The following is a 22,236-nucleotide window of genomic DNA, read 5'->3' as shown; positions in this document are numbered from 1 at the left end:
TATACAAAGGCTTATATTTTATGGTAGACAATTAAGAACTCTTTAAAATTTTTTTACCAAATGTACTGATAATGTATATCCATGTTCCTTTTGCAGCGCTGTATAGCCCTTGTGGCTTAGCGCTTCTTTTTTATTATAATAATAATATGTTCCTTTCATGCATGTGTAGAAAGTTCATGTTTCTTCAGTAAAGACTGGTCAAGAACCGTACAGATTTGAGGCAATGGAGAACATACAGAGGATGACAAAAATTAATTCAATGTATATAAGGAATCTTGCAAACTAAGATCGAGAGCCCTAATCCACTCAACGGAACGACATACGATGAGGGGAGATAAGTGTGAATGAAAGATAGGTTTCAACAAAGTAGATATAAATAGGTTGCTAAGAATAATGATCGGAGAAAAAACTGAACAATAATTCAAATTTGATAAATTCTAATTTATAAAGGAAAATAATGGCTTAGCAATAGTGTCATACACAAGGGGAACAATATGCCAAGTAGTTACCAATGTTAATGCCTTAGTAGCATGTAACAAAATAGGTTAGGCAAATATGAGTGAAATGGGTTTAGTTTAAGAAGAAATGCCCAGCATGGGCCAATGGGAATACTTCAATGCTCAGTTCTTGTGTACTTAAGATTTGGATTTGAAAAGGACCTCCCTAGCATAGTGAACAAAATCACCAATGCATAAATCGCACCCAGACCACCAACTCAGCATCTGTATAATTCAGTGAATTTTCCTGCAAATTTCTCATTTTTGGTGTCATTACCTTCAGAAAGATTCTTTACCATTTTAGATGAGAAAAGGTCATCTTGAAAAACTGCAACATTATCAGTCCTTTAATTTCATGGGTTGTGACAGTGAAAGGGCTAATATAAATACTACTGTCAACCAGTTGGCCTACATAATTCACAGAGGTCAGGGTCAAGGAAGTAATGCAAATCATTAAAGTTGCTGATAATAGGGTATTTCAGCATGTTGCTGTAATTTTCTAAATCTTGACATTCACAAAGATGAGCACATTCTGAATGAAATCAAAGAGACAATGAGCACCAAGAAAAACATGAACAGTCAAAGCCATCCACAAAACAGTTTAAAAAAAAAGTTGAATAATCAAATCATGTGGATTATAAAACTTAGCGAGTTTTATGGTTCACCTGTACGTGAACTAAACAGTATAACAAGGACAACCAGAATTAAGAACCAGCAATTTTTGTTGGAAAAAAAAAAAAAAAAGATATCTCCCTTGCCCTGAACAGGGCCATCAACAATGAAAAATACTCTAAACAAGAGAATACAAGCTATTTCCCTTTTTTTTTGTTAAATTCTCATTATTCACTCCATCTGGAAAATGACAGGATGGATAATAACTTTCAAAATAAGGGAAATAGTGCCAATGGTCACACTATTCAAATCACCTGTGCTCTCTCTCATTTAGAATATTGTTTGGTTTGGTACTGGCAGCTCGGTCCAGGACGGGCGAAATCAGAGCTGGAACAGATAGAGATAATATATGGCCTGCATTGAGCCAATAAAGTAATTAAATTACTAGAAACGCCTCAAAGTTCTAAATATGTACTCACCGGAATGGAGGGGAGATACACAATAATATATACTTGGAAAGTACAGCTTCTCACTTAGCGACGTAGTCGTTTACCGACGGCTCGTACTTACGACGGGCTCTCTGACCCAGTACAGTGGGCCCCCGCATAGCGATATTAATCCGTGCAAGAGAGCTCATTGTTATGCGAAATTATCGTTATGCGAATGAATTTTCCCCATAAGAAATAATGGAAATCAAATTAATCCGTGCAAAACACCCAAAAGTATGAAAAAAAAATTTTACCACATGAAATATACATTTTCCTACACACAAAGAGAAGGATACATGCACAATAGTAGAGTAGTACATGCACAATATATATTGTGCATGTACTACTCTACTAAATGAAGAATAAATGACACTTACCTTTATTGAAGATGCAGCAATGACTGATGAGACACTGTCCTGGGAGTGCCTTTTCCTCCTGAGTACTGTAGGTCCTGTTTGGCATTTTCTTCCAGAACAGGCCTTATCACACTGTGTATGCCACTACGATTCTTAAATCTCTCAAACCAACCTTTGCTGGCTTTAAATTCACCAATATGAGCACTAGTTCCAGGCATTTTTCCCTGTTCACCTGGGTGTTAGTCGACTGGTGTGGGTTGCATCCTGGGAGACAAGATTAAGGACCCCAATGGAAATAAGTTAGACAGTCTTCGATGACACTGACTTTTTTGGGTTATCCTGGGTGGCAAATCCTCTGGGGTTAATTGTTTCTTGGTATTCTCAATAAGCCACACTAACAACGGTGCTACAGCAGCAGCAGCAGCTGACAGTGCTACAGCAGTAGCAGACGATGCAACAGCAGCAGCAGACGGTACTACAGCAGCAGCAGCAGATGGTACTACAGCAGCAGCACCAGCTGACGGTGGTACAACAGCAGCAGCAGCTGACAGTGCTACAGCAGCAGCAGACGATGCTACAGCAGCAGCAGACGGTACTACAGCAGCAGCAGCAGCAGCAGCAGCAGCAGCTGACGGTGCTACAGCAACAGCAGCAGCTGACAGTGCTACAGCAGCAGCAGACGATGCTACAGCAGCAGCAGACGGTACTACAGCAGCAGCAGCAGCAGCAGCTGACGGTGGTACAGCAGCAGCAGCTGACAGTGCTACAGCAGCAGCAGACGATGCTACAGCAGCAGCAGCAGCAGCTGACAGTGCTACAGCAGCAGCAGACGATGCTACAGCAGCAGCAGACGGTACTACATCAGCAGCAGCAGATGGTACTACAGCAGCAGCAGCAGCTGACGGTGGTACAACAGCAGCAGCAGACGATGCTACAGCAGCAGCAGATGGTACTACAGCAGCAGCAGCAGCAGCTGACGGTGCTACAGCAACAGCAGCAGCTGACAGTGCTACAGCAGCAGCAGACGATGCTACAGCAGCAGCAGACGGTACTACAGCAGCAGCAGCAGCAGCTGATGGTGGTACAGCAGCAGCAGCTGAGTGCTACAGCAGCAGCAGACGATGCTACAGCAGCAGCAGCAGCTGACAGTGCTACAGCAGCAGCAGACGATGCTACAGCAGCAGCAGACGGTACTACATCAGCAGCAGCAGATGGTACTACAGCAGCAGCAGCAGCTGACGGTGGTACAACAGCAGCAGCAGCTGACAGTGCTACAGCAGCAGCAGACGATGCTACAGCAGCAGCAGACGGTACTACAGCAGCAGCAGCAGCAGCTGACGGTGCTACAGCAGCAGCAGCAGCTGACAGTGCTACAGCAGCAGCAGACGATGCTACAGCAGCAGCAGACGGTACTACAGCAGCAGCAGCTGACGGTGGTACAGCAGCAGCAGCTGACAGTGCTACAGCAGCAGCAGACGATGCTACAGCAGCAGCAGACGATGCTACAGCAGCAGCAGACGGTACTACAGCAGCAGACGGTGGTACAGCAGCAGCAGCAGCTGACGGTGCTACAGCAGCAGCAGCAGCTGTACCACCAATAGTAGCGATGGTTGATTGGGGTTTATTATACAACCTGGCCAGCTCGGAGACACGCACTCCACTTTCATACTTATCAATGATCTTTTTCTTCATCTCTATAGTAATTCTCACCCTTATTGCTGTAGGGTTGGCACTAGAAGCTTTCTTGGGGCCCATGGTCACTTATTTTGCAGATAAAATCACCAAAAACACTGTAATAATACGAAATGTTCCGATTGTATGCTTGGATGTTACCGTGGAGGCTGGCTGGTAAACAATGCCACCGGCGGAACATGTGAGCGTGGCTCAGGCCGCACATAGACGCGTCTCAGACGAACAGCGTTGAGCGGGTTTTTTAGCGGAATGCGAGGCAAAATCTTAGTGATAAAATGTAGCGGTATGCGGATTTAACGTTATGTAAGGCCAACGGTATGCGGGGGTCCACTGTATGCATCCCTAAATAATGTATATCAGAGCTGATTTCCTCTATTCCATTTATTACAATATACAGTACACTACTGTATGAACATTTAAAAATATACCAGGAATGTTATAAATGGTGCAAAGGTGACATTAAAACAATATCAAAGATGGGTGACACACCCACTACCATTACAGTATCCTCCTCACTTAGCAATGAATTCGTTTACCAACATAGTCTTAGAAACAGAACTCTATCGTTAAATGAGGAAAGGCTGTACTTGTGGGCTTGGTCCCAAATCTGTACATTGCCATGACATACTCGAGTGAGAGAGATGGGAGGAAGTGAAAGATAGACCTAATAAAAGACAGGGGTGCCTTGGGCACAACAGACAACACTATCAACATTCATAGTCCCGGACAATTCAATATCTTACCAGAAAATATCAAGCACTGCTAGGACAAGTGTAGAAGTTTTCAAGAGGAAACTGGACAAGTATCTTTACTGTCAGATCAACCAGGCTGTGATGATTATGTGACCCAACAGGCTGCCAGCAGCAATGGCCTGGTTGACCAGGCAAACTGCAGACAAACCTGGCCCAGGCAGGGCTAGGCTCTGGGAGTAGAAAAACTCTCAAAACTCATCAGTATCAAAGGTATAATTAGTCACTGAGAGGCAGTAACTGCTGGCCGATCACACTGCTGGATTATAACACAGCGAAGTATTTTATGGATAACTTCGAGGCGACGAAGTAATGACGTCTCACGCAAGATGGACAGCTGTGAAGAGAAACCATTTAAAAGTGTAAGATATAACTGGTACAGTACTTCACAAAAAAGTAAAACTAGTACGGTAAACATCCAATAAAATGGACCCCTATAAAGCACATGTCAGATAAAATGAACAAAAAATCTTGCCAGAAAAAGGATCAATTGAAAAAGCCACAAAGTGGATCAAATTTGCTATATCAAACAGATGTCCAACTCTGCTTAATTGCAGGTTTCTATGGTCCAGGCTTTGTCCAGGACCTGTCCATTTTCAGTGTGGTGATAGACAAAAGCCTCTTGTGTCCAACTAGAAATTACGTTGCCAGAGACAAAATAACTGTATACAAGCTCAGACAGGGCAAGGAAGAGCGAGTAAGCCCAACCCAGCCCAGCCCAACTAGTCAGCTAAAGAATTGTAGACTTAATGTTCAATATAACATATTTTTCACTTAAGCCAACATCTCTTCCCCCTTCCCCATTAATCCATTTTATCAGATGTTTATTGTACTCAAAGAAAATTAATACTATAACTTATTGATACAGTACAGTACTGTACATTATATTCATGGGGAAGCAATATACACAATACAGTACAACATAAAACTTCAGAAAGAAAACTATCTTGCCTGTATGCGAGAATCAAGAGGAAGAATGGCTACAATCCACCACATCCAAGCTGGGCCATTTGGTATAGTCCAATATTCTCCCTCAACAGAAGGCATGAGACTATAATGGCTAAGGATTCTTCTTTTTGTTGTGGACTCAATGGAGTCAAACCAATGAGATGCAAGCTGGTGTACAGTGTCATGTAGGCGATGAATTTCTACCAAACTGTCTGAAGGTATGGTATCGTCCTGCAAATGGAAATTATTATTACATACCATATTTCAACAATTTCTAGTAGAAAATACCTGAAAAATATGGATTAGTAGGGAAAGGTTGATTTTGACCAAAAAAAGTAATTACTTTTCTGACCGCTTAGGTTGGTATACCTACTATAATTGAATCTTCAATTTGATCAGTGTAAAAATTTGCTGTCTGAATTCAGATGCATTTCTCTCTCCACCTTATCCAATACCACTTTCACCTCTCCACGTTATCAGTATCACCTTCCCTCACCATCTTATTATCAACACCACATTCCCCTCTCCACCACCTTCACTTTATCGCTACCACCTTCATTATCTCACAAAATAGCCAATCAAGAATGTCTATTTATACTCCCATTGCCAGCTCTGTAAACAAGTTTTTAATGGTATCAAAAACTAAACTGCACAAATTTTTTTTAAGAAACTTTTGTACAGTCATTGAGCATATTTCATTCTCCTTTCATTTCTCACTTTTGTATTTATGTTCCAATGCAGAATAATCTTTAATTCAGCATTAAAGCTCAAGGCATTTACTTGAGAATACAGCCCAGAACTGCCTCCTCTTAACTATTCTTATAATGAGATGAAATACAGTATCAACTGATATTTTAAGACTTTTCTATCTGTTCCAGTCTTGTCTTTTGCAACAAAATATGTGTTATGTAACCATACATAAGACTAATTAAGTACTAACCTGTAGAAATTCTACAGATGCAGTATTATATCCATCTTTGACATTTTTGCTGACAATCTTAAACCTTCTTGAACCCACTGTATTGACAATGGACCTGCCATCTTGTGTGTACTCTATATCTCTAATCTCTAGCATTGTGCCGAAGTCAGCATAACTAAAGAAAGGATGGGGGGGATACATGTTAGTTTTGATAAAACACTACCAGTTTCAAATATCAGCAAGAATTTTTTAATACTGATATTAAAGGTTTAAGAGCAAATTCTTAGCTCATAAGCAAACTTAAAACATCAAGTTAATGTATTAATGTTCTTGATAGGTACATAAAACCCAACATTAATGAATACTGTAAATCAGAGAGCTCCTTTTGCTGCTACTATAAAAATTAACCCTCTTTTATAATTAATGAATATGAAGCATCTGACCCTGAACAATATCTCATCTTCATCCTCATGTTAATTATTGTAATTAAATGAAACAATAACCCACAAGGGTCACACAGCACATGTTTATGAGAAGCCACAAAGACTGAAGTGAGCCTGGTAATTTTAATTTATAGCCCTTTATTTTCCTATTATACAAGTAACTGATTGGTGAATTTTGTTAAAGGAACTAAATTCATTAATGCCAGTTATGGAAAAGTTTAACCTACCAAGTGTAAATTTTTTGTTTAACATGTTGGCCATCTCCCACTGAGGCAGGGTGACCCAAATTATACCTGTATATAATTAAATGAAAGCATGAACATTCACATTATAAATGCCAAGAACATGACTGATCATACAACTTTATACAATATAAATCCTTTTCTTTCTAAAACCAAAGATAACTGTTATATATCCATATACAGAAGTTGTTTAAGTTTGAAGCTTAATACATTATCACTGTATCCATGGGGAAGTGCTAAGTCTGAATTAGTCATACAGTACCTGGGGATACACAAAACAAAATTCAATCTAAGGAAGCATAGGTCAGATTTCATTCCCTGGATCAAGAACCCCTCACAGTGTTAAGGAATTTCCCATGAAGGGAAAGCCTTAATAAAAACACTTCATAGCAAACTATTAAATTTTTCATTTATGTATTAACTCTTCCTAGCACTTGTGTATTTTAAATTAAAACATTATTTATTCTTAAGTACTGTATAGTGTACTTAAATGAAACTCATGATTGACATACCCATTCTCACCATTCTCCAAAGGCATACACATTCCAAACTCCCGCGTACCAGACTCCATGCACCGCCTGATCATTAGCCGGTAACGTGGTTCAAATACGTGTAAGGGACAGGAGATAGTTGGTATAGCTAGAGTTGCAATGAATATGGGAATTTCATGATGGGGATCCTTGCCTGCAGCAGCAAGCTCATCCATCTCTTCTTCATGTTGCCTTTTTCTTTCTACACATTCATTTGGCATAACAGTTTTCATAGCTACCTCAATGAATTCTGTAACTGCTGACCGTCGTTCTGCCAGGTACTGAAAATAAATAAATTATAAAATTAGACTTTTAATTTATTAAAATATACACCAACAGAAATTTAAACAAAATGTTCTATCAGTCATTCATTAGCTTATTATACAATGTTAATTTTTTTCATTTACACTCAGAAGTGCTAAATGGCTATACAGGAAACCCCCTATTTAATGAACTAATTGGTAGTGGTGATAGATAGAGAAAAGATTACTTTGCCATAATTGTAACAATAATGAACAATTCTGCAACCAGAGGCCCCTCAAGGAAGGTTCCTTGATGTTGGTGAGGGGCTCTTGATTTAGGGAATTGGATCTGTGCTCCAGTTCCCTGAATTAGGCCTGAATGCCTTCCACATCCCCCCCCCCCCAGGCACTGTATAATCCTCCGGGTTTAGCGCTTCCCCCTTGATTATAATAATAATAATAATGCAACCAGAGGACTTTTTTTGTCTATTGTTTCCAAATCTAGCCTCCTCCTCACTGCAAAAAAGCAGTTGCCTGGGAAACCGAGAACCAACGCTCACCTATACCTGAGCATGCAGCAGGATAGTAGTAGTTATTCAGTAGGGAGGGAAGAACGCATAAAATGCATGTGCAATATCCAGGGATAACATGGGTGTCCCAGGCTTTAGTCTCCTGCAAACAGATGATGACCCAGTCTAAATCAGGGGTGGGGAACCTGCAGCCTTCTAGGGCACTAACCCTTCAACTGTCCAAACGTAGATCTACATTTGCACTGCTAGGGCTCCGAACATAGATCTACGTTTTATTTTACATGCTTTTAGATATAAAAAAAACGTAGATCTACATTCGGAGCACTAGCGATGCAAACGTAGATCTACGTTTGGACAGTTTAAAGGTTAAGTGCAGCCTTCTAAATGAATTATTTTTCTTGAAGTTATTATATAATAATTGACTTTTTACAAAATAACTGACATTTTGCGGTATATCTAATCAAAATTTCTTTAATGTGACCTTATCAGATTACAGCTAACTTTAATGTGGCCTTCCAACATAAAAAGGTCCCCACTCCTGATCTAAATAGATGAGGGTATGGGAATTCACAAACTTTTCAAGGGGGGGGGGGGAGAGAATGGGCAAGAGTTTTCAGGGAAAGGAGAGTACGAAAGAAGATAGGGAGCCATCAATAGGACTGTTTTCTCTTCTTAACAGCTCAAAATGTTTTCCATGTAAAAGCTTGTTCTGCAAGTGTCTTACTCACTATTGTCAGCAGCATGCCATTTAGTTGTATACTACGAAGAATAAGTAAGGCGACTGGTAGAATGAATTGTATATACTGTAATTAGAAGAGCAGAAGAGGGGTTAAGATGGTTTAGTTATGTAGAGAATGAACAAGATAAGCTGATTGAGAGGATGCTTGAACCTGGGGGTTAATGAAAGGTGTAGGGGATGTGTGAAGAAGGAATGGACTGAGGTTGTGAGATGGGAATTTCAAAATTTCAAAATTGGTTTAGGAGGGCATATTAAATCCAAGAGAGTGAAAACAAGTGGTCTTTGGACTCTGACATATCATTAGCATAGGAGCATGGCATATAATATTTATTAAGGTATTCATGAAAACTCCTAGGTAGTAGGTTGGTAGACAGCAACCGCCCAGGGAGGTACTACCGTCCTACCAAGTGAGCGTAAAATGGAAACCTGTAATTGTTTTACATGATGGTAGGATTGCTGGTGTCTTTTTTCTGTCTCATAAACATGCAAGATTTCAGGTACATCTTGCTACTACTTCTTACACTTAGGTCAAACTACACATACATGTACAAGCATGCATGCATATATATATATATGTATATATGCAAAACAACCACTCTGAAAGAATAGAGAAATTCCAAGCGCTTTCGTGACTACTCACATTATCAAGGAACTATGAAAGTAAAGCATCCAAGGAAGCTATATAAGGGGTCTGGCCAGCACCTCACTATCAGATCCCACAACGGTTAAACACCTGACGCGCGCCGACCCAACTTGGATAGGTCCTTTGCACAACTCACCCACAAACTATTCTACCCAAGAAAATTTAAAAATTATTTGTCCAGTGTATTATTAAATTCTTCCCAAATTCTATTAATTATAAATGGATCTAATTTATATAAACCAAAGGAAATATTCATATTATTGTCAAAACTGCTTTTTATGAAACAAGATTCAATTACATGTATATTCCTGTCGACCATGGACTTGCTTGATACTACTTTCTCAACTTTTTGAAAATCAATTGGATGGTTAAAATCTCTTGCATGAATAAATAGAGCATTGAAATCTTGTCCAGTTCTAATGCTATATTTATGTTGTTTTAATCTTAGTTCGAGATTTTTACCAGTTTGACCGTAATAAACTTTATCGCAAATTTTACAAGGAATCTTATAGACACATCCATCAGCATTTTGGGGGGAATTCTTTATCAAAAGTTTTTTTACTGTATCAAGATTTTTGAATACAACTTTAATATTAAAAGTCTTAAGAAGAGAAGGCATATCAACCAAGTTTTCATGGTAAGGGAGAACCAACATATTTTTAGTTGAATAAGGCTGGCTGTCCCTTTTTGGATTGTAAAAAGTATTTCTAGCAACTTTAAAAGATTTATCAATTACATTTCTTGGGTATTTTAAATCATTACCTATTTCATAAATTTTGGATATTTCCTCATCTATGAACTCAGGACTACAAATTCGTAAAGCTCTCAAAAACATTGATGAGAAAACAGACAGTTTGACTCTATCTTGATGTGAGGAATAATAGTGGACATAGGAACAGTTATTTGTAGGTTTATTTGTAGGTTTTGCATATTCTGAAATCACCTGTTTACTGTGATCTTATTGCATATGTATATATATATGTCGTGCCGAATATGTAAAACTGGTCAATTAGCAAGAACTCATTTAAAATTAAGTCCTTTCTGAAATTTTCTCTTATACGTTTAAAGATGTATTTTTTTCATTAATGTTAATGTAAAAAATTTTAATTTTGCACCAAAAGAATCTTAGAAAACTTACCTAACCTTATTATAACAAGAGCAATTTATTTTAGCCTAACCCAACTAAATATATTTTAGATTTGTTTACAATAATTTAATACTAAACAAACACAGTGAAATATATTTTTTTCATTAGGTTCAGAACGATTTTGGCGAAATTATTGCATAAACAAATTTTAGCTTGTCCTATATGGCAAGATGAGCGTTGCTATTTAAGCCAAGATCGCAAGTTCTGCCTATTCGGCAAAACACACACACACTCACACGCCTACCTCTGTGGGTTTTCTTCTATTTTCTTACTAGTTCTTGTTCTTGTTTATTTCCTGTTATCTCCATGGGGAAGTGGATCAGAATTCTTCCTCCGTAAGCCATGCGTGTTGTAAGAGGCAACTAAAATGCCAGGAGCAAGGGGCTAGTAACCCCTTCTCCTGTATGTATTACTAAATGTAAAAGGAGAAACTTTTGTTTTTCCTTTTGGGCCACCCCGCCTCAGTGGGATACGGCCGATGCATTGAAAGAAAGATTCATGAAAACTGGCTAAACATTACTTTAGGAGGGAAGAACATTGCTTGACAGGGATGCTGGAATTTAGTGCGTTAAAACTGAACAATGTTATCTCTAGCCTCTTTAAAACGCAGCTAGCAAGCAAGTGATGGTGAATGCATTTGCTTATTTTGTAATCCTTGTCTAGGTGAAAAAAAAGCCAATCCATTAAAAGAAACATATATATATTATAAATATTTCTCTAATTTTTATTTCCCAGCACATACCACTCTGATAGAGGTCTTGCAGAGGGGGCAATTTGTGGAGTGATCAAGACAGCGGTCCAAACAGGTACGGCAGAAAGAGTGACCGCAGGGAGTTGTAACAGGCTCATACAAGTAACGAAAGCATAATGTACATTCGAAGTCATTCTTATCCAATTTGTCAAGATCTATACAACGAACATAACCAGTACTAGCCTCTGCAAAACAGAAACAATGTTCACATTATAAGTTGAATACTGTAATTTTTATTACCATACAGTCAGTATTTCTTGAGTAAGAGTCTAAGATTCTTCACTTTATTAATTTAATAAACCAATCTATTTATCTAAGAATAACAAGTGGGCATAACAGATGATAGCACTTAATGAAGTGTAAAGATATGAAGTCACCAGGATCTTTCAAAGGGTAAAAATTACTTTCATAGGATCCACAACTATGATCTGTTTGCAAATTGTCTAAAAGATTGAGAAAGTTATGAAGAATAAAAAGACAATATCATGGCTGGAACAATTCACAAATAACACACACTTAGGAGAGAAACTGACAATATTTTGGTCCATTCTGGGCCACTGTTGAGTCATAAATGAGGCAAGAAAATGAGAGAAGGTTTGGAAACAGGTCAAGTAAGGAGAGGTGGAAGGGATGGGGAGAGGATGAGAATGGAAGACAAAGAGGGATGGTGTATGGGAGAGGGGTGAGTGGAGGTGGGAAAGGGTGAGGGAGAGGAGGACAAAGAGGGAAAGATTGTTAGTAACATTAGCAGCAATAGCAGTACATGTAGTAGTAAAGGCAACAACAGTGGTGGTAGTAACAGAGCAGTAGTAATGGTAGCATAAATTGTATAACTAAGAGTGGAGTGTACTAGTAAAAGAATGGGCTATAACAACAGTATCAGCAGTAGTAACAGCAAAAGAATAGAGGAACACTGCAGGATATCTACAGGCCCACAACATGCAAGACTAGTCACAGTAATGAGAGAAACTGCATCTCAAAGTAGTGGATATCAAAGCATCTCAATGCTACCACCCATCTTCAAGAAGGCAGAGAAGAACTGCAGTAGGCCTTCTGACCCAAAAAAAGGGAGAGAAAAGGAAGGAATATAGAGGGCAGTAAGAAGTCAGTTAAGACTTAAGACAAAAGAAATACAGAAGACAGGTCAAGAGGAAAGAAGAAAAGGAGGTAAAAGTTAGGTCATCTTAGGAGTGCTTTGAAGCTTTCTACAAAAACAAAACTAGAATTAAGATTCATGTTAGGATGCTGTGTATGAGAGGTGATTCGACATATCGCATCTTGAATATCAAAATAGTATACAATACCGACAAGTTGGTAAGTAAGACACATTGGCAACATTTAGGCATCTTTGTTCCAAATATTCGGAGTAAAGATGCCTAAATGTTGCCAATGTGTCTTACTTACCAAGATCGCATCTTGTGAAGGTAAGATAGTTTTAGCAGAGGACCAGTTAATAGGATGGCTGTCATGTCTAATACAGCAGAAAAGAGGACTAGAGTTGGCAAGGAAAACAATTTTGTGCTCTAAGTCTGTCAGAAAGGAAGCAGCCAGTTTCAATGAAGTATTGGAGAGGACAAGAGGGGCAGCAAACAGATTAGATACTGGAAGAATTAGTGACAAGTATGAACTGCAATACTATAAAGGGTATAAGTTTGACAAAAAGAGAGTTTGATATCTAGAGGACAAAGGGTATGGTTAACATTTTGAACACTGGAAATGTAAGGAAGGCAAAGAACAGTAGATTTCACAGAAGTGAGTTTGGGACAGTAGTCCATTTAGCATACAAGTAAGCAGAGTTAATGAAATAAGAAAGCTAGCCAAGGCGAGAGAATGAGCTGGGAAGAAAAGATGTGGCCAAAGAGCAAAGACATCAACAAAGCTCAAGAGGATGTACCAACAGTAGGCAACAGAACAGTTTTGAAGTACTCCATGTAAACATTAGAAAGGACAAGGCATAGAGGGAAGCCTATAACACAGATCTCCTACAGTGCTCCTCTGTTCTCTTGCTCTTATACACTTAAACTACTAGTGATACAACTATACTAAAATATTTTGCCGATAATGATGCTCAATTTTAGGGCAATACTACCATCAAATTAACCAATACCCACCAATACAAATACTATGGCATACCCCTAACTACTATTATTATTATTATTAACAATTCTTTCACTACTGCTACCACCACCCCCTCCCTACGTGTTTTCCACTCTTCTTTCATTTTCTCACCTTGGTTGTGACTCGACAAGAGCCCAAGATGGGTTGAAACATCATCAAAAGGTTCCTCTCCTAAGTACAGGTTATTTGTTAATTTGGAAAGTTATGATTTTATGTACTGTATAGAAATTTTTCTGCCTAACCTACAAAAAACAAAAAAATTACAATGGTTAAGGGGATAAAAGCTCTGAACATACCATAGGTAAAAAACACTGATATGCATTCTACAAAAAATTAAAGATTACTAAAAATGAGAGCAACTAACTTTTGTTCTTTTCCATTTCGTGTTTAAACTTTTCTAATACTTTTCTGAGATGAGGGACCTTTTCAGGAAGAGCAGAAGTCCCGGACAGATACTGCTGTCTACCATCTTCACTGTCCTCTGAATCCGATTCAGGAGGGACAGAACACGTTGGACTAGGAAAATAAGAGTGACAGTGATGGCTACTTCGTCCATCCATACTAAACCCCCAACTGGATGTTAGTCGTTTTAATAACCGATGCAATGCCTGCAACCAAACATTTATTAAAATATCTCTTCATTAATTTATAGTCATATTTATCACAGTATTTAAACATTTATATAATAAATTTCACTGAACAAATAGTAAAAATATTAAGATGCTATACAAACGATAAGAACCTTTGCTATCTCATCTTTGATGCTCTGTAAGCTGTTGAACTCCTCAAGAACAGCACACTGTAAGAAAGATATAAAAGCATCTTCAAAACGGCCAAGCGATGTCAAAGCAACGGCTTTCCTAAAATACCCCTTCGCCCATTCAGGACGACACCTGACCGCAGCCTCAGCATCTCTAAGAGCTTCCTCTGCACATCCCAGGGTGTGGAGGACATGAGAACGGTTGCTCAGCAGTAGGTGATCTTGGGGAGCTGTCCAAGGAAAGAAAACATTAAATGAACAAGAAATTTTTAAGAAATCTCTTCACAATATAACTAAACTGGCAAGTTTTTAAATGTCTCCCTCTATGCTAGTACTGTGGTTAAATATGCCAACAGATTAAAAATGCATGCCAGCACTCGTGTTTTCTCAATGCAAATGACGACCTTGAAGGCTATAATACTACTGTACTTTATTGTACTATGGTATGAAAACAGAGAACATGGAAAAAAAAAAGTAGTTTGGCTTTAGGCAAATCATGCATATCCTAACTCCTTAGACATAATATAGAACCTAACCTGGGCATCCTAGTCATGACACTGGGGTATTCCAGCGCTTGCCTAACACTGGAGGTCTGAAGTAACGTACCTCTCCACCTAATGAAAAAAATGTAATGGGATAGTGATAATCATAATCAACAATTGACTATTGGCTCCATGTTAACAATGAAAAAGATTAATTTTGTAGTTCCAATTTTCTGAAAGACAAGTACAAAACTATCAAAAATACTTTCAGAAATCTACTAAACCCTTCATATTTTATTCTAAATCATGGACAAAGTCAAAAATATCCTAAGTACTCCTAGAGCCGACAGCAAAAGACACATTTAGTCTTCCCCACTAGTAAAGTTGTACCACAAAAATGTTTAGCCAAACCAACAATAAAGTGTCCTGTAGCTCGATTGCTAGTGCACTTAGCTCATACACTGAGGTCCGAGGGTTGATCCCTGGTACAGTTAGAAACATTCGGATGTGTTTCCTTAAAGCATCTGCTGTCAATGTTCACCTAATAGGGTGTTAGTCGACTGATGTGGATCTCATCCTGTAATGAAACTGACCTAATTTGCCAGAAATGCTCTGCATAACAAGGGCTTTTCTACATAGTAGTTTGTCATTGATGTCAGCTAGGCCTGTACACTTTGTACATGTACTTGTATAAATAAAGATTATTATTATAAAGTAGCTGTCAACCTCTAATCACTATTCATGACACTATGGCACACAATTACAGCAGTCACAACCAGACCAAATACTGGAGTTCACAAAATCCCATGTGGAGGTTGTAGCAAGGCATATACAGTGGACCCCTGCCTTACGAACGCATCGCCTTACGTTAAATCCGCCATACGAAGCATTTGAAGGCAAAAATTTTGCCTCGCCTCACGATAAAAAACTCGCCTTACGTGATTCGTCCAGGACACGTTCCACGCGTGGCCTCATCTGCCCCGTGGGTGCCAGTGTTTACAAGCCAGCCAGTGAGGATAAATCTAAGCATACATTCGGTACATTTCATATTATCACAGTGTTTTTAGTGCTTGTAGCTGCAAAAAAAGTCACCATGGGCCCCAGGAAAGCTTCTAGTGCCAACCCTGTGGTAAAAAGGGTGAAAATTACTATGAAAATGAAGAAAGAGATAATTACTAAGTACCAAAGTGGAGTGTGTGTCTCAGAGCTGGCCAGGTTGTATACCAAACCCCAATCAACCATCGCTACTATCTTGGCCAACACAACGGCAATCAAGGAAGCTGTTCTTGCAAAAGGTGCAAGTTTGTTTTCGAAACAGAGATTGTAAGTGATAGAAGATGTTGAGAGACTGTTATTGGTGTGGATAAACGAAAAACAGATAGCAGGAGATAGCATCTCTCAAGCGATCATATGTGAAAAGGCTAGAAAGTTGCATGACGATTTAATTAGAAAAATGCCTGCAACTAGTGGTGATGTGAGTGAATTTAAGGCCAGCAAAGGTTGGTTTGAGAGATTTAGGAATCGTAGTGGCATACATAGTGTGATAAGGCATGGTGAGGCTGCCAGTTCGGACCAAAAAGCGGCTGAAAAATATGTGAAGGAATTCAAGGAGTACATAGACAGTGAAGAATTGAAACCTGAACAAGCGTTTAATTGCGATGAAACAGGCCTATTTTGGAAGAAAATGCCAAGCAGGACCTACATTACTCAGGAGGAAAAGGCACTCCCAGGACATAAGCCTATGAAAGACAGGCTTAGCTAATGCTAGTGGTGATTGCAAAGTGAAGCCTTTATTGGTGTATCACTCTGAAACTCCCAGTGTGTTCAGGCAAAACAATGTCCCAAGGCTAATTTGTGTGTGCTGTGGAGGGCAAACAGTAAGGCATGGGTCACCAGGGACTTTTTCTATGACTGGTTGCACCATGCATTTGCCCCCACTGTGAAAAATTACCTAATGGAAAAGAAATTGGACCTTAAGTGCCTCCTGGTATTAGACAATGCTCCTGGTCATCCTTCAGACTTGGCAGAGCGACTTTCTGGGGACATGAACTTCATTAAGGTCAAGTTTTTGCCTCCTAATACCACTCCTCTCCTGCAGCCCATGGACCAGCAGGTCATTTCAAACTTCAAAAAAACTACACAAAAGCTGTTTCAAAAGTGCTTTGAAGTGACCTCAGACACTCGATTGACTAAGAGAGTTTTGGAAAAATCACTTTAATATCCTCAGTTTTGTAAACCTTATAGGTAAGGCTTGGGAAGAAGTGGCTAAGAGGACCTTGAACTCTGCTTGGAAGAAACTGTGGCCACAATGTGTAGAAGAAAGGGATTTTGAAGGGTTTGGGGCTAATCCTGAGAAGTGTACGCCAGTTGTGGAAACCACTGTGGCATTGGGGAAGTTCTTGGGGTTGGAGGTTAGTGGGGAGGATGTGGAAGAGTTGGTGGAGGACGACAATGAAGAACTAACCACTGATGAGCTGCAAGATCATCTTCAACAGCAAGAGGCCAGACTTGAGGAAACTGCTTCAGAGGAGGGGAGAGAGAAATTGAGAAAGTTGCCTACTTCAAAGATTAAGGAAATGTGTGCAAAGTGGGTTGAACTGCATACCTTTGCTGATGAAAATCACCCCGACACAGCTACTGCAAGCTGTGTTGGCAACCTGTACCATGACAATGTTATGGCCCATTTTAGGAAAGTCTTAAAGGAACGGGAGGTACCGAGCTCTATGGACAGATCTGTTGTGCGACAGAGGTCCAGTGACTCAAGCTGGTCCTGTGGCATTAAAAGAAGAAGGGAAGTAACCCCGGAAAAGGACTTGCTACTGCAAGTCCTAATGGAAGGGGATTCCCCTTCTAAACAATAACAACTTCCACACTCTCCCTTCCTCCCATCCCATCAATCATCACGAGATCTTCAATAAAGGTAAGTGTCATGTATTCTATTCTTAGTAGAGTAGTAATTGTGCATGCCTTCTTCAGTTTTTGTGTATTAAAATTAATATTTCATGTGGTAAAAATTTTTTTTTTTCATACTTTGGGGTGCCTTGCACAGATTAATTTGATTTCCATTATTTCTTATGGGGAAAATTAATTCGTCTTACAATAATTTCAGCTTATGATGAGCTCTCAGGAACGGATTAATATCGTAAGGCGGGGTTCCACTGTATTGGTGAAACTACCAGACATCTATAAACTCCTATCAATGAACACAAGCATACTGAGCAATGCAAGCATCCATGACAAACTCTTACAACCATTTGATGAAATTGTCTGATGCAAAACTAGCTGTAAAAGGAGGTGACATATAAAAGAAATTATATTTTGAAACCAACTTCATCATGACAATCAACATAGTTAATAAGAACCTAAGAGGCTTTCAATTGGCCAAACCCTTAGAAATAGTTGATAAACATAGCACTGTCGAGAACTACTCACCACTCGGTACGATGATGATACCACTACCACTAACAGTACTACTACTTGCCAATCTACTACTCACTACGACAATATACGTATTTTAAGATCTACCGAACATGGAGCTGTAAACCTTCTGAGGTACTATTCAATAATTCTTGTATTTATACCTGACTATGTTCCTAAGTTTTCCTATATTGTGCTACCACCAGGAATAATTTATCAGACTTGAAAAAGACCAATGTATAAGTAAAACATTGTCTTAAGGTTTCCAATTGCTACTTTTATGTCTATTAACTATAATGCCTAGAATCTTGCTAGTTATCTTGAGTTGGTTCTTTTAAAGAATAAAAAGGCACAATACCATTACTGAAACAATACACAAATAACTATTCCAAGTTGGACTAAAACGTCGCCATAAGTATGATTCTCCTGTGTGTGGATTATTTTTGTTTTTGTTTTAATTTTTCTCTCTCATCAGTGCAACATCAAGGATGGCAGTGACTATGGTTCCAAATTTTTCCCTGGCATCACTTACATCTCTGCATCGTTTTATTACAGTTCAGGCAGTTTTGTAGCTTGCCTATTAGTGTCTTTACTGTAGTTTCAAGTTGATCTCATTCTTATTGCCTTATGCTGGCCTATCCATTCTTTAATGATTTTGCTAGTACAATAAGTGATAAGATGGTCACTAAGACCTATGGGAATGATGCCAAACTCAAAAGGTGCAAGATTTAAATGTGGAAATTACTACAGTGTGTACAGTGGTGGAAAGAAGTGGAGGCTGTAACCAAATGCTGCTCGTTGGTGCAAGCAACAATTAGTACGTATTTAAGTCAGTCAGTGACCCTAGCCAATCACAGAGAATGTAAACAAAGGGGCCCCGTGGCCTGGCTGGCAAAGTTCTCACTTCACACGCGGAGGGCCCGGGTTCGATTTCCGGTGGGGTGGAAACATTTCAATGCATTTCCTTACACCTGTTGTCCCGTTCATCTAGCACCAAAAAGGTACCTGGGTGTTAGTCAACTGTTGTGGGTCGCATCCTGGGGGACAGGACTGAGGACCCAAATGGAAATAAGACAGGCAGTCCCCGATGACTCACTGCCTTTCTTGGGTTATCCTGAGTGGCTAACTCTCCGGGGTTAAAAATCTGAACAAAATCTTATCTTAAACTATTTACATATCAGTGGATACAGTCAAGTTAGAGCAAGATAAGAGATAAGATTCTGTTTGGATTTTTAACCCCGGAGGGTCAGCCACCCAAGATAGCCCAAAAAGTTAGTGCATCATTAAGGGACTACATAAGAACATAAGAACATAAGAGAGGAGGAACACTGCAGCAGGCCTGTTGGCCCATACTAGGCAGGTCCTTTACAATTCATCCCACTAACAAAACATCTGCCCAACCCAATTTTCAATGCTACCCAAGAAATAAGCTCTGATGTGCAAGTCCCACTCAAATCCAACCCCTCCCACTCATGTATTTATCCAACCTAAATTTGAAACTACCCAAAGTTCTAGCCTCAATAACCCAACTAGGTAGACTGTTCCACTCATCAACTACCCTATTTCCAAACCAATACTTTCTTATGTCCTTTCTAAATCTAAACATCTAATTTAAATCCATTATCTAATTTAAATCCAAATATATCTTATATATACATATATCTTATTTCCATTGAGGTCCTCAATCTTGTCCCCCAGGATGTGACCCCACACTAGTCGACTAACACCCAGGTACCTACTTGCTTGCTAGGTGAACGGGGACAGCAGGTGTAAGGAAACACGCCCAATGTTTCCACACTTGCCGGGGATCGAACCACAGACACTCGAGTGCGGTAAGTGGGTATGTGGGTTACGATTTGTTTTTATTCATTTGCATAGCAAAACATGATCATTATCTTTCCCAGGATAGACATTGGCTAACCTTTTATATTACACATAACATCCATGCCATGGTAAAAATAAGGTACAGGTAAACAAGAACAATTATCAAACATTGTTTAAGTAGACTACAAGTATTAGGTCAAGTCTGCCCGAAATGCTTTCTTTGTTCCAATTAAATTATAATATGTAAACACACATTGTAACCTAAGCAAAGAAATAACTTTTATTTTATTATAAGGCGTCTTCACCAAATACAACTTTAATAACAAGAACATCAACTGGGACCAGGTGAACCATGTCTTAAATAAAACATGTTGGAAAGATATCTTAAATAACATGGATCCAAACAAGTGCCTTAAAAGGATCAACTTCCTGGCAGCTGAAGTATATTCAAAGCATATTCCCCTAAGAAAGAAGTAAACTGGAGAGAGAAAGATGCTCCCTCTACAGAAGACGACGAAGAATCACCGAGCTCCTCAAGAATGCTAGATTATTTGATACACAGACGAAAGCGCCGACCACGGAAGTGGAAAATATTGAACTTAAGTTAAAGGACTCTCACAGGACCTGGGAATAAAGTAAATAATAACCCCCCCCCCCAAAAAAAAAATAGGAAAAAAGTAAATAACCCTCAAAAAAAACTAGGAATAAAATAAACAACCACCCAAAAAAACACCTGGGAATAAAGTAAATAACCCCCCAAAAAACTAGGAATAAAGTAAACCCCCAAAAAATACCTGGGAATAAAGTAAACAATATCCCCCCCCAAAAAATAGGAATAAAGTAAACCCCCAAAAAAAACACCTGGGAATAAAGTAAAAAATAACCCCCATATAAAAACCTAGGAATAAAGTAAACAATAACCCCCCAAAAAAAACCTGGAAATAAAGTAAAAAATAACCCTAAAAAAGCCCTCACACTTGGGGGGGGGGGAAATCACCCCGGAAATAAACCCTCCCCTAAACCAAAATAATGGACGCCCCAAAACCCTTAACATCAGTCATTTTAAGGTAATTAATGGGATGAGGATGATGATGAATAAGACTGACAGATGATGTAGTACTGACCACATACAGCTGCATGATTGTAGACTTCAACAGCTGCTTGTAAGTTATGGTTGTTAACAAGGTTGTTACCTTGTGTCCTCAAGGTCACCCCCTTGACCTCACCCCCCCACCACCGTCCCACAACCTCACACACCAACACATTAACCTTAATATTAGACAAGTTCGCCAGTTTATACTGACACACACGACAGGTGGTGAGTGCCTCCTTCAGGAGACACCTCCTGCAGTAAGTGTGTCCACAGGGCAGTGTAATAGGGTCGTTAAGGACACCCCAGCAACACGGACATGATAACACGTTCCTGTAGCCACAGTGACCGTTCTCACGCCAGTCCTGACGTACGTACTCCACTATTTTACTGACTACCTGATCCAGCTTGTCCGTAGTCATGGTATATAACTTGTAAGTGTGTGCCAGCACCTCCAGGCTGTCCATTACTTGTCCTACTTCTGCCAGGTAACTGGCGTAACATACATACACATCAGGGTTTGGACCTTTTTCCTTTAATGTTCTCTCGTATGTTTCCCTGGAGAAGATCCGACCGAGGGTCGGTCTCTCCGGTGGTTCTGACGGTAAATTCATCTTTGAGTGAGGCTCCTGCAGGCAGGTAGTCTCATGACAGGGGTAGAGCGGAGAGACTGTACCTCCCACTACCACTGTCAGTGTAACACTGACCATCATCAACGTGAACTTGATAATCACGTGTTGAGTCCTGGTCGCTGATTGGCTGCTGGCTAGCCTCGCCCCGGGCCCTTACCTCCCGCCAAATTCAAATTATTTGACACATCTGAAAAAAGTCTGACTTCCATTGGGGTCCTTTACACAATTGATAATTATAATCAAGGTGAAGCGCTAAACCCGTAGGATTATACAGCGTCTGTGTGTTGGGGGGGGGGATGTGGAAGGTATTCAGACTTAATTCAGGGAACTGGAGCACAGATCCAGTTCCCAAGATCAAGAGCCCCTCACCAGCATCAAGGAACCT

General features: G+C 39.5%; 1 protein-coding gene across 3 annotated transcripts; it reads right to left on the bottom strand.

Annotated features, from left to right (window-relative positions):
* Nucleotides 1–4,592: 4,592 nt before the first annotated feature.
* On the bottom strand, nt 4,593–21,910 carry LOC128697568 (LON peptidase N-terminal domain and RING finger protein 3). 3 transcript variants are annotated; one of them, XM_070093896.1, is made up of 9 exons: nt 21,254–21,910; nt 14,389–14,636; nt 14,011–14,254; nt 11,520–11,713; nt 7,459–7,757; nt 6,932–6,997; nt 6,283–6,436; nt 5,346–5,573; nt 4,593–4,731 (listed from the first exon to the last, which is right to left on the bottom strand). In XM_070093896.1, the coding sequence occupies exons 1-9, from the start codon at nt 21,831–21,833 to the stop codon at nt 4,618–4,620; spliced, it is 2,127 nt and encodes a 708-aa protein (XP_069949997.1). In that variant the 5' UTR covers nt 21,834–21,910; the 3' UTR covers nt 4,593–4,617. The 3 variants fall into 3 exon arrangements, with proteins under 3 accessions (XP_069949997.1, XP_069949999.1, XP_069949998.1); XM_070093898.1 differs by having other exon boundaries at nt 21,434–21,910; XM_070093897.1 differs by lacking the exon at nt 6,932–6,997.
* Between the last annotated feature and the right edge of the window lie 326 nt (nt 21,911–22,236).

The sequence above is a fragment of the Cherax quadricarinatus genome, chromosome 44 (genome assembly GCF_038502225.1).
Source record: "Cherax quadricarinatus isolate ZL_2023a chromosome 44, ASM3850222v1, whole genome shotgun sequence".
In the NCBI taxonomy this organism is placed as follows: domain Eukaryota; kingdom Metazoa; phylum Arthropoda; class Malacostraca; order Decapoda; family Parastacidae; genus Cherax; species Cherax quadricarinatus.
This window is presented reverse-complemented; position numbering and strand designations above follow the sequence as displayed.

Bases quoted from the DNA above. Each gene is read 5' to 3' on its own strand.
- LOC128697568 (XM_070093896.1), bottom strand. From the start codon at position 21,833: ATGAATTTACCGTCAGAACCACCGGAGAGACCGACCCTCGGTCGGATC. The intron at 14,637-21,253 runs GTCAGTACTACA...TTCCTTGGACAG, and splicing joins CAATCATGCAGCTGTATGTG to CTCCCCAAGATCACCTACTG. The intron at 5,574-6,282 runs GTTAGTACTTAA...TTCCATTTGCAG, and splicing joins CATCTGTAGAATTTCTACAG to GACGATACCATACCTTCAGA.